Source organism: Capsicum annuum, chromosome 5, assembly GCF_002878395.1.
Source record: "Capsicum annuum cultivar UCD-10X-F1 chromosome 5, UCD10Xv1.1, whole genome shotgun sequence".
Lineage (NCBI taxonomy): Eukaryota > Viridiplantae > Streptophyta > Magnoliopsida > Solanales > Solanaceae > Capsicum > Capsicum annuum.
Window position 1 is genome coordinate 218,110,922 of NC_061115.1, and position 13,331 is coordinate 218,124,252.

General features: G+C 34.2%; 1 protein-coding gene across 2 annotated transcripts in view; it reads left to right on the plus strand.

Moving 5' to 3' along the window:
* The first annotated feature begins 5,617 nt into the window (after nt 1-5,617).
* The window catches only part of LOC107870247 (methionine--tRNA ligase, chloroplastic/mitochondrial), a 17,224-nt gene continuing 9,510 nt past the window's right edge, over nt 5,618-13,331 (plus strand). For both annotated transcript variants that reach the window (XM_016716711.2, XM_016716710.2), the window contains exons 1-5: nt 5,618-6,255; nt 9,682-9,825; nt 9,976-10,125; nt 11,376-11,543; nt 12,187-12,311. In XM_016716711.2, the coding sequence (XP_016572197.2) occupies nt 5,938-6,255; nt 9,682-9,825; nt 9,976-10,125; nt 11,376-11,543; nt 12,187-12,311 (905 nt within the window). In that variant the 5' untranslated portion in view covers nt 5,618-5,937. The remainder of the gene's footprint in view (nt 6,256-9,681; nt 9,826-9,975; nt 10,126-11,375; nt 11,544-12,186; nt 12,312-13,331) is intronic.

Sequence of the window (13,331 nt, forward strand, 5' to 3'; positions counted from 1 at the left end):
ACTCTTTTTAGCTGACGTGGTAGCTTTGATGTGAGTTCCATTTTTATGTAATAAAGGTGCCACGTCATCACAAAAGAGTGACAAAAATACGCTAAAATTGAGTTCAATGGGGTAATAAGACCTCTGTAAAGTTGGCGTATGTCATAGCAACTTTGGTTATAGTTCGAGGGGTTACTGAATACTCATCTCTTAAGAAGTCTGAAGAAATATTTTTGTTTCAATTTCCTATGCACTTAAAATAGAATACTGAACTTTGAAATATTTATGGGGACAGGACGAAAATGGCCAGTCGGCCAAACAAATTCCACCAAAAGTAACCTAAGAATTGTAATTTCACTAATTAGCCATTTCGGCTCATTTTTAATATACCAATTCACTGTTTTCTCTTCTTCTTTTTTCCTTTGTTGGCTGCTCTTCTCACTCTCTCTCGCTATTCTTTTAAAAATTTTAAGAAGTTACTTTTTTATTTTAACAATTAAATATAATTTTATGGAATTTTTTCTCTCGATAATTTATAGTTAGAACAGAAAAAAATCAATACATTATATTTTTTATTCCTATTATTTATACTTTTAATACAATACAATTGTTAGAGATATATATTGATACAGTTTCTATGTATATACATATTCTATATAATAATTATATATACACATTCTTTACAATTTTTAACTACAATTATTATTTAGATATATATTTTATACGACTCTATATAGTTTCTACATGTATTCTAAAAATGTATCAATCTAGTATAAGAGAGTATCAATTGAGTATATGGACACTGTAAGTGTATCAATGTAGTATAAAAGTGTATTAATGTGGTATAAAAGAATTTCAATTGGGTATAGGGACTACATGTGCTTGTATAGAATTTCCTTTCTCATTTTTAAAAAGTGTATCAATATAGTATAAAAGTGTATCAACTTGGTATAAAAGTGTATCAATTGAGTATAGAGACTGCATGTGCCCAATTGGGCCAAATGGCTAAAAAAGTAAATTATTTTAGTCGACTGGCTACAACATGTCCACCTTTTCAATTACGGGCCTTTTTTTTTTTTTAAATGGTCATCCCATGTTCCTTTCCCAATATTTATTGGAAAAATTTACATAAAGTAGCATACTTAAATATTAAATTACAAAAAATAACAATACTTTAATCAAATGGAACTTGGAAGACATATATCTACCACTTGGCACATTGCGTGTTAGTCACGCGCATTGAGCACGTGAACAGTGTTAAAAACATTTTAAACTCTTTTTTTTTTGCCAAACAGCCCCTTAATTTTATAATTATTTAAACTTTTATATTTTTATTTCTTTCTTCTTTCTTCTTTCTTCTTTCTTCTTTCTTCTTTCTTCTTTCTTCAACAATGATTGCTCCATTGTTGAATTGAAATTTAATGAAACTCAATGGTTATAATTTAATGGAACTCGCTAATTGAAACTCAATGGATGATTCAGAAGATTCAAACTCGGAAACTCGCTAATTTAATTCCGAGTTCTATTAATGAAAATTGAACCTTCCGAGTTCCATTAACGGAAGATTAAATAGCTTCATACATGAAATTAAATTTTTCGAATCTTTCGAGTTCCATTAATGGAAATTGAATCATGAAATTAAATTTTTTGAATCTTTCGAGTTCCATTAATGATTTTTTCGAATCTTCCAAGTTCCATTAATGTAAATTGAATCTTCCATTGATTTTTCAATTAGCGAGTTCCATTCAATTAGTGAGTTTCATTGAATCTTTCATTAATGGAACTCATTAATTGAATCTCCCTAGTTTCAATGGAAAATTAATGAAAGATTCCATTCAATTTTTTGAAAAAACTTTCTCCACAAACTCAATGAAATCATTTGGAATATTTAATATGATTGCAATGGTGAAAAAATATTGAAAAGTGATAAAATGGAGAAGAAACGATGCGTGTACCACACTTTTCACTGAAAAAACTGGGTATACATTTTGAGTTGGGGGGGGGGGGGGATTAATTCCACTTTAAAAAAGTCCGGGGGAATTAATTCCAATTAAAAAAGTATAGGGGGTAATAGGATCTCCGCAAAGTTCAATATGCTCTACTGAAAATTTGGTTTAAACTTCAGGTATTATCATGGGTATTATCCCAATTATATTTTGTAGCATATGTATTTATATTTTTGTAGCAACAGTTTGCAAAAATACAAAATACATATCGATCATAAGGGCAGAAAAAATCATATGTATTTATATTTTTGTAGAAACAATTTGTAAAAATACAAAATACAACTTGCTATACTATGTAATTATGAAACTGTTGCTATGAAACTCATAATTAAGGGGATAAGTATGCTATTTTTGAATTTTTCCCATATTTATTAGAATAATTTATGGGCTAGTTCTTGTGATATTTCACAGTAGGCTTGTTTACCCATTGACATGGGCTAGATAGCCCAAGTGGAAAATTACTACAAATAGAGTGAAATAATGTGACAAAAAAGACACTCTATAGCACTTTTTAAAATAAATAGTTCAAATTTAATTTATTTTTTTTTAAAATGACCACTCGGATATACTATTTCCGCTTTAAAGTCATTTCCTAATTTGGGTCATTTTGGCCTACGTAGTCCATATACAATACTGATACAGTCTATATACAATACTGATACAGTATTCAACTTGGTCAATTCGGTCCTTTTAAAAATATTTCAATTTTTTTTTATTATAAATTTTTTAACTGATCAAATATTTTACTTTTTTTATTGTGTAGAAATAGTATGAATTGTTAAATAGACTATGTATTTATATAAGATATATGTAAAAAAATTGTATAGATCTATCAAATATGTATATATATAAAATATACATAAAACATATATAGAAAGTATATGAAAATTATATAATTGTTGTATAAAAAGTGTAAAATAAATGTACAGTTATTGTATAAATTGTATATCAAAACTGTATAATTTTTGTATAGAATATTTATATGTATAAGATATGTATAGAAACTGTATAGAAGGTGTGTAGAAGCGGTATAGAACAAACCAATAAATTGAAATGACTAACAAGTGAAATTTAAATTCCATGATTATTTTCATAGATATAGTTTAATTTGAAGTGTCGTTTCTGTCTTTTCCCCTAAATTATATTTGAGAGATCATTTTGTATTTCTGTTTAACTTTTGCATACAAGACAAGTACACCTCACATAAAAAATACAAGTGTCTTAAAGACAAAACAGCCCATGTTGGTGTCATACTAAATAGTTAACTACTAGTAGTAACCAATATGAGTTGTAGTGCAGTGGATGGGGCTGTTCCATCCTTAATCAGAGGTCGAGGGTTTGACCCTGGGTATGGAGAAAACTCTGTTGGGAGCGCTGTCACCTTAATGGGCCCTGCAACGCGCGATCTGAATTAATCGGGGCTCCAATATGGACACCAAACACCGGATGAGAAACAAAAAAAACTATCTAGTATGACATTCAAAACATCACACAAAAATTTAGAATATAATTAGTTAAACTAACTTTATGATCAACTAATTTGTAAATTTTTATATCACCAAAAGATATGATGCAGTAGAGATGCGACTACTTTTTTCTCTTTAATTAGAAGCGTAATTTTGAGTTTTTTTTTTTCACCCAGTGTTCGGTATCCTCATTGGAGACCCGATTAATCTGGATCGCGCACTGCAGAGCCCATTCAAAGGGTTACGCTCCCAACAAAATTTTCTCCATACTCGAGGCTCGAATATGAGAAAAATCTTGATGGGAAGGACTATTCCAAATAAGTCCTACTTGGCTCAAATGTTGATTAATATCGAATCAAAAATTGAAAGAGATTGCAAAATTTATGTAAAATTATACACATTAATTATTAATAAAATATTTTCAAATCTCGATCATGGGTGTTTGAATTAACTTATTTTTAGGTACTTTTAGTTTTTAAGCACTTTTTTTACTTTTCCACCTTTGTGAAAGTCCAATTTTTTCATTGCATACATCTTATTAAACTCAAATTTCAAGAATTCCAACATTTTTTTACTATTATAATATCTAATCAATTTTCGTGCATCTCAATTAAATTAACGAATTAAACACCTTACACCACCAACAAGAAACCCCACAAGTTTTTTTAAATAATTTTTTAATTTTATTACTTGATCCAGTTTTTGTACATCTCAACCAATTAACGAAATATTATTACCTCACACCCCAGAAAGGAAAGCACTATAATACAGTCCAATTTTTTGATTGCATACATCTTATTAAACTCAAATTTCAAGAACCCCAACATTTTTTGAATTATTGCAATGTCCGATTAGCTTTCGTGCGCTTCAACTAAATTAAATAAGAAAAAGGGTCAAATCTACCTCTTAACTTTGCGAAAAGGTCCAAATACACCCTCCATTACAAGTTTGGTCCAAATATGCCCTCGCTGTTAAAGTTTTGGAGTAACTATACCCCTAAACTTTGCGAAAAGGTCCAAATATACCCTCCGTTACAAGTTTGGCCCAAATATGTCATCGCTGTTAAAGTTTAGGAGCAAATATCCTCTGGATGTTAAATAATTAGCTGGAAATTTACAAGCCCATTTTCCTTTTTTTTTTTAAATAAATTTAATTGCCACGTAAGCCAAATAATTACCCTATCATAAAAAATAAATTCACCCAACTCTTTTACAACTTGAACTCGATCCACCAATTTGGACCAACCCATAACCCGATCCAAATTTTATTTTCCATCATTGGGGGCACTTTTTCCAGCAACAAGACAATATATCTAAAAGTCATCTAAACGAGGATCATTCTTTCCGTCTATTTAGCCTTTGGAGGAGAAATTATAAATTTGTTCCGCAAATCCAACTGTGTAACTTAAGGCATCAAATCTGTATATTAAAGTGATTCTACTATGCCTTTCGAGAAGTTTGTTGTAAAAATTGTTGATACTACTTTCAAAGATTGAAACAAGACCTATTTCGGATATGACAATCCTTTTATTTTTTGGTCTATCTCTCTCTTTAGAGCTGAAACAGCTATTTTGAAATATTTCAGTAGATTAGAGTCCTTCGCGATAAAATCAAACAACATGGAAACAAACCAAAGTTTGAAAAATGTAACATCAACACAATATTTGAAATAGAACACAATAGAAAATGCAATATTAACATAATATTTGAAGAGTCATTAAACTGATGAAATATTTTGATAACATTATAAGATTGAAATTTTGATAAACAAAATTTGGATTGGGTTATGGGTTGGTACAAATTGGTGGCTTGGGTTATAGATTGTAACGGAGGGTATATTTAGATCTTTTCGCAAAGTTAAAGGACATATTTGCTCCTAAACTTTAACAGCGAGAGCATATTTGGACCAAACTTATAGCAGAGGGTATATTTAAACCTTTTCGCAAAGTTTAGGGGTATATTTGCTCCTAAAATTTAACAACAAGGCATATTTAGACCAAACTTGTAACAGAGTATATATTTAGACCTTTCGCAAAGTTAAGGGGTATATATAACTCTTTTCCCAATTAAATATAAAACAATGTCACCTTACACCACCAACAAGAACCCCACAATTTTTTTTTTCTTATAATTTTATAATTTTGCTAGTCGATCCAACTTTCATACACCTCAATTAAATTAACTAAATTGTCACCTTGCACCACCAATAAGAACCCCGCAAATTTTCTTTTATAATCTTGTTGGTAGATTTTACTTTCGTGCACCTCAATTAAATTATCGTAATTTTATTACATGACACCACCAACAAACCCCCCCTCCCCCACCCACAAGTTTTCCTTTATAATTTTATAATTTTCTTGTTCGAATCAGTTTTCGTGCACATCCGACTATTACCCGTCACAGCCTCACACCCGCAACAAGAACCCCACAAGTTGATATCCATCAGTATACTTTACTGACAATTAAATTAAAGAAAAGAAAGAAAAAATGGGTTGTAGAGTTCAACATTCAATTCAGAGTAGTTTTTGGTTGTTATCATCAACCTCTTTACGAAATTCTTTATACCCAAGAAAGTCTTTTTTCAAGAATCGAATTAGTTTTGGCAAAACTTCAAGAACTGCCCTTTACTGCACTTGCAGTAGTAGTAGTAGTAATAGTAGTGGTAATAAAGGTAGTTTTTTGCCAAATGGGGTTGGAGGGGTTGATGATTTTGTACTTACAACTCCACTTTATTATGTTAATGCTCCTCCTCATATGGGTAGTGCTTATACAACCATTGCTGCTGATGCTATTGCTCGTTTTCAGGTTACACCCCTTTTAAGATTTGTTATTGTTGGTTTCAAAGATTTGAGCTTTGTTGTGTTTTAATTCGGTTATCGTATTATTTTGTTGTGATTACTGTCAATTTTCATGTTGTCTATAGTATTTTTATTTTACTTGGTATGTTGTTGTTGTTGATTGTATTGTAATTGTTGGTTTCAAAGATTTGAGCTTTGTTGTGCCTACATTCTTGATTATCGTATTATTTTGTTGTGATTACTGTCAATTTGTCATGTTGTTTATAGTATTTTACTTGGTATGTTGTTGTTGTTGATTGTATTGTAATTGTTGGTTTCAAAGGTTTGACCTTTGTAATTGTTTGTAGTTCTCGATTGTCGTATTATTTTGTTGTAATTATTGGTAGATGATTTGTCTTGTTGTTTATTGTCGATTATCGTATTATTTTGTTGTAATTACTGGTCATAAAGTATTTTACGCGGTATGTTGTTGACGTTGTTATTGTTGTTTTCAAAGATTTGATCTTTGTGTTTAAGTTGTCGATTAACGTATTATTTTGTTGTAGTCATGTTGTCTATAGTATTTTACTGGATATGTTGTTGTTGTTGTTGTCTATAGTATTGTAATTTGGTTTCAAAGATTTGATCTTTGTGTTTAAATTGTCGATATTGTATTATTTTGTTGTAGTTATTGGCTGAATGATTTGTCATGTTGTCTGTAGTATTTTACTTGGTATGTTGTTATTGTTATTGTCGTCGTCTATAGTATTGTAATTTTTGATTTCAATGATCTTTGTGTTTAAATTGTTGATTATCGTATTATTTTGCTGTAGTTACTGGTCAAAATGATTTTTCATATTGTCTGTAGTATTTTACCGGGTATGTTGTTGTTGTTGTCTATAGTATTGTAATTGTTGGCTTAAAAGATTTGATCTTTGTGTTTAAATTGTCGATTATAGTATTATTTTGTTGTAATTACTGGTCAGAATGATTTTTCATGTTGTCTATGGTATTTTGGCATTGCTTCTTTACTTGGGTTAGTAATAGCTGTAGTGGTAATAAAGATAGTTTTTTTCCAAATGGGGTTGGAGGGGTTGATGAATTTGTGCTTACAACTCCACTTTATTGTGTTAGTGCTCCTCCTCATAAGGGCAGTGCTTACAATACTACTGCAGCTGATGCTATTACACCCTTTTAAGATTTGTGATTGTTGGTTCCAAAGATTTGAGCTTTGTTGTGTTTTAATTCTCGATTATTGTATTATTTTGTTGTGATTACTGGTCAATTCTTCTGTAGTATTTTACTGGATATGCAGCAGTAGTAGTTGTTGTTTCGATAGTATTGTAATTGTTGGTTTCAAAGATTTGACCTTTGTAATTGTTTGTAGTTCTCAGTTATCGTATTATTTTGTTGTAATTACTGGTAGAATGACTTGTCTTGTTGTATATTGTCGATTATCGTATTATTTTGTTGTAATTACTGGTAGAATAATTTGTCTTGTTGTCTATTGTCAATTATCGTATTATGTTGTTGTAATTATTAGTCATAAAGTATCTTACACGGTATGTTGTTACCGTTGTTATTGTTGTCTATCGTATCGTCATTGTTGGTTTCAAAGATTTGATCTTTTGTGTTTAGATTCTCGATTATCGTATTATTTTGTTGTAATTACTGGTCAGAATGATTTGTCATGTTGTCTATAGGACTTTGCTGTTGCTTCTTCACTTCTGTTATTTTGTTTTCCGTACTGATTTGAACTTTTTTTTCCTTGAGCGGAGGGGCTATCAGAAACAACTTCTCTACCTCTAAGGTAGGGGTAAGATTTGCATAAACTCTTCCTTACCTAGACCCCACTTTGTGTATTACGCTGAGTATGCTGTTGGTTATAGACAAGTATGTTGTATGGAGGGAGAAGTGTGTGATTTAAGAGAATCCTTATTTTTACGAATCCTCTAATTTGTATTAAAGACAAAACCTTTAGTAGAATTAGAATCAAACGTGAACGAATGGAGAGAAAGAAGTATATATAATATTCACATAGGTGACCCCAACTAGGTTGAGATTGAGGTGTTGTTGATTGATTGTCTAATTTGACGGAGTGAAGTTATCTTCACACCATCTCTTGAGTGTAGAGATTATACCACCGTTGCTGCTGACACCATTGCTCGTTTTCAGGTTTCACCGTTTTAGATTGCATTTGTTGGTCTCAAACATTTGATCTTTAAGTTTGGACCGGATACCACGCAAAAAGATTTGACCTTTATGTTTAAATCTATGGAGGGTTTTGAAGTCCCGGTGTAATTTTATGGAGGTCCTTTTAGTTTGGCTATAAACTTGTATGTTAGTGCAGGGAGAAGTGCGAGATTTTAAAGAATTTCTAGTCTTACAAATTCTCTATTTTGCGTTAAAGACAGCATTTTTAGTAGTATTAGAATGAAATGGGCCCAAAAGGAGACGAATGTATGTGGAGGATTCATATAGTTGTCCCCGACTAGGGTGAGACTGAAGTGTAGTTGATGGATTATCTAATTTGACGAAGTGAAGTTATCTTCACACTACCTCTTCAGTGTAGTGATTACACCACCATTGCTGCTGTCGCCGTCGCCCATTTCCATATTACACCCTTTTAAGATTGCAATTGTTTGTTTCAAAGATTTGACCTTTGTGCTTAAATCATAGGGAGGAATTTAAATTCTCCGTAATTTTATGGAGGGCTTTTAGTTTGGTTATAGACTTGTATGTTAGTGCATGGAGCACTGTGAGATTTAAAGAATCTCAAGTTTTATAATCCTCTAATTTGCATTGAAGACAGATTGATTAGTAGTATTAGAATAAAATGGGCCAGAATGGAGACGAACGGATATAGAGGATTCATGTAGCTGAACCCAACTAGGTTGAGATTGAGGTGTAGTTTATTGTTCTAAATTGACAGAGGGAAGTTATCTTCATACTACCTCTTTAGTGTATCGTAAATTCATTGCCGGTTTTGTTCCTACTATGATTCCGTACATTTGCTGGTCTTCCTTAGCACTATAAGGTTATAGCCTCTTTTATAGTGATATCTTATCATATAATTTGTAGGGGGCGGATAGCACAGTTGACCTAAGCCATCTCTATTCGCATTTTTGGTTGTCTATTCCAATATGGAGTCTTGACTCTTTCATATACTTAGTTTGTTAAGCATAGATGGTAATCGTAGCTTCCTTTTTCGCTTAGCATAGAACTTCCTTGTGGTTGTGATGAAAAGATGCCTCCTCTAGTAGACACAGGATTGATTTTAGCTTTTTAAGTAGAAGGGAGGGCATAATTAAAACAAAATAAACCTTGTATACGGCCAGCTCGGCCATGTTTATGAATGAAATACATTTACCTTATTAAGAAAAAACTAAAATAAAATAATGTGAGCCTCCGCTAAGTATGCTATGGTGTGCTTATAGAATTCCTTTTCTTGCAGAGGCTACTTGAGAAGCAAGTTATATTCATCACTGGCACAGATGAACACGGAGAGAAGATTGCTACTGCAGCTGCAGCTAATGGTTCTAGCCCAAGTGAACATTGTGACGTCGTATCACAAGCTTATAAGTCTCTATGGAAAGATGTATATTCTTCCACTAGTGCTAATTCATTTGTTTTTACTCTCATACGGCATCTAGAATGTTCAAAATTAAGACCTTAGTTCATGTCAAAGAAGCTCTCCTTAATTGAGCTAAACTCATGTTCTTTTATTTTTTTAAAATTGTTACTGCAGTTAGACATAAGTTACGACAAGTTTATCAGAACAACTGATCCAAAGCATGAAGCGGTTGTGAAGGAATTTTACTCTCGGGTTCTTTCCAATGGTGACATATACAGGGCTGATTATGAGGGACTTTATTGCGTCAATTGTGAGGAGTACAAGGTGAGAACTCAACTGTTATTTTTCCAAAAAAAATCTTTTGCCTACCCTTCATATGACATGCTTGTCTTAATAGTCTATTATACAGGATCATACAATTTGGCTATTTTTTTTTCCATGCCTCAGTAGTCAGTAGTTACTCTAGGCACGACAGGCGCGGAGCTACATGTAGGATGGGGGGTTCATCTGAACCCCCTTCGACGGAAAATTATACTATATATACATTGTTAAAATTATTTTTTAAGTATATATAGTAGATGTCGAACCTCCTTCGGTTAGTTCGTATGTCACTTGTTGAACCCCTTTGGTGGAAATCCTGGCTCTGCCACTGGGCACGAGGCATTCAAGTGATTAGTTCTTTAATAAGAATTTTCATTCACGGTGGAAGATATTTACCTAGTTACACAGTTCCCAGTGACTTCTGTGTTACTTTGAGCCCTTAAGCTGTAGAAATCGACATTCCCACGTTCTTTTCAGAATTCATGCACGAAAGACCGGCACTGTGGCAGAGGTTCTGTCTAAAAATCATACTGATGTTGTTTGGAGTAGCCAGTTGCGAAAACCAGACCGAGATTGGTAACCAGATTGAGGTGACTGGAATCTTCTGAGACATATACAAAACTACTATTTTGGTACTTGGTGAAAGATGGAGGCGTTCTTTTCCGTGAATCTTATTTCAGTAGTATCAGTGAAGGCCAGAAGCCTATTTGGTGCTCCGTTATTCCAAAAGAATGTGAACAGTTCTCTGCTATTTATCAATTGATGGGCCAGATAGAATTTTCCGCTGTTTTTTGGTGCTTGGCTTGATGTGCTGAAGGCCTTGAGCCTCGCAACTGTCATCTTTTACTGGCACTACCTCAGTGTCTTCTAAATTTTAAAAATAGAAACCACTTTCCATCTTTTACTTCTCTAGCAATTTCGTGCTGATTGTTTGCTACATTGCCTCTTATTGACTGCGTAGATTGTACAATATTTGTGTAGAATAGACATGAATTGCACGATGTGTAATTACGTTATGTCGCACTGGCTTAGTGCGAGTTTATCATCTATAAAATATTCCATTACTTATAAGAAGAAAGATTGATGTATAATAGGTAAGATAAAGGATGCATGAGATTATAATAAGGTCCTATAGCGCAAAGAATTTGAATTATGCAATATACTAGATCCATGTTTCTTTGGGAATCTATGCATGGCTAAATCTAGTTTGTTTATTATTGGGCAGTCCATTTGTAACATTGGAAGAGTTGCAGGACGAGAAGGAATTGCTGGAAAATAACTGTTGTCCGACACACTTAAAGCCATGTGTGAGAAGAAAAGAAGACAATTACTTCTTTGCCTTGTCGAAGTATCAACAACAATTGGAAGAAGTTTTAAAGAAAAACCCTGGTTTCGTGCAGCCGTCTTATCGTCTAAATGAGGTAAGCAAATTGGAATATCTATTTTGGTTTTATCATACACTCTGCACCTTATTGGTTTGTAACATCACCTGAAAAAAGCTAGGAAAGATACAGATGAGATTGGCTTTGGTGAAATACGTAAACAATATCTATGTTTGGAAAATGTCTCATTCCTGGAATCTATGTTGTTCAGACTCCTCAAAAATGTCAACGGGTGCGTGTCGGATTCGGCAAAACTAGTGTATTTTTTGAGAATCCGACGCGGTTGCGGCATCGAAAGTGAAGAGGCTGCACAACAAAGCCTGGAATTTGCTCACTTCTTGTAACTCATAGTAAATAATTTGAACAGTAGCTGAACTTTCCAAAGCATCAATTTATCCGGAGGTGAAAGTTCACATTTTTCATTGATATGACATTAGTTCAGTTAAACAAGGTCCACTATAGATGAATTATATTTATTCGATAAACCAAAAGGCATTTCTCCAGAAAAGAATTTCATTTGTGCACTGCACTATTGCCATTTGCTCTATGTGATTACTGTTTCCTGAAGTACTATTCCTATTGCTGTCTCAGTTTACACCCTCGTCATTCTTGTATAGTCCACATGACATGTTTACTTCGTTTAAAAATAATACGAAATAAAACTGATATAGGCTATTTAAAGGTTCAAGGTTGGGTTAAAAATGGCCTGAAAGACTTCTCCATTTCCCGAGCATCAGTAGATTGGGGTATTGCTGTTCCTAATGATTCGGAGCAGACTATATATGTCTGGTTTGATGCGTTGTTGGGGTAAGTCATCTATCTCCTTAGCACTTGATGCAAATATTGATGTTGACCTTTCGATATTTTCTGTATTTGTTTGATTCAATTCAATATGATATTCAATAGTGCTGGCATCTTTTCCCTTTATGAGATTGCCTGTGTAGTTCTTTATAAATAAAACGCCCGTGTAGTTTTTTTTTTCAATAACTTTTTGGCGTGGTGGTTGTTATTTTCCCTTATGATTCAGGGATTCACCTTGATTAAACGCGAAAAATTTCAGTGTTTATTTTCCCTCTCTCTCTCGCCCCGGTCCCCGGCCCTCGTCGCCGTCGCCGACCTTCGGCGCCGACCCGACCCGACCCCCGGCTCCGAGCCCCAGTTCCCGGCGCCGCCCTCCCGCCCCCCCACGGTTCCACGCCGCCCCCCCCCCCCGGCGCCGGCTGGGTACAACAGCCAAACAGCCGAAGCTCTGTCTTCAGCCGCAGCTCCGTCTGCACCCGCCGCCCGGTAGCCAGCAGCCGCAGCACCCAAACGACGACCAGTTCCCTCGGTCTCCAGCAGCCGCAGCTCCATCTCAGCACCGGAACTCCCCGGACGCCGGTCAACGCTGGGCTTGGTTTCCGGCTTGGTCTACAAGCGTAATCCGGTGACTTCTAACCTTTGTTATTTCATTCTTTATTCTGCATTCTTTCATTCTTCGTATTATGCTAGTAGTAGCCCCTGTACCTTGACTTGCGTGGGATTTGTGGATATTGCCTGTTGTCTGTTGTTGCTGTGGTCGTTTCTTGCACTGCTTGGATTGGGTTATCGGCTTGGGAATCTGTGTTTGGGGCTGTGGGTGTTGAGTCCAGTGGTGTTTACCCCCTAATTGAGTATAGTTTTGTTCCTGGAGTATTTCTTTGAATTTGTGTGAGCCTTGTATTTCTTGCTGCTGCTTTGCTACTACCATCGTTTATATCTTTATATTTTCTTATACTTTCGTGTAGTTGTGGCTGTGGGCGGTAATGGGTGGATAGGGTCAGGTCCGAGGGGGTTGGGGCGTGGGGC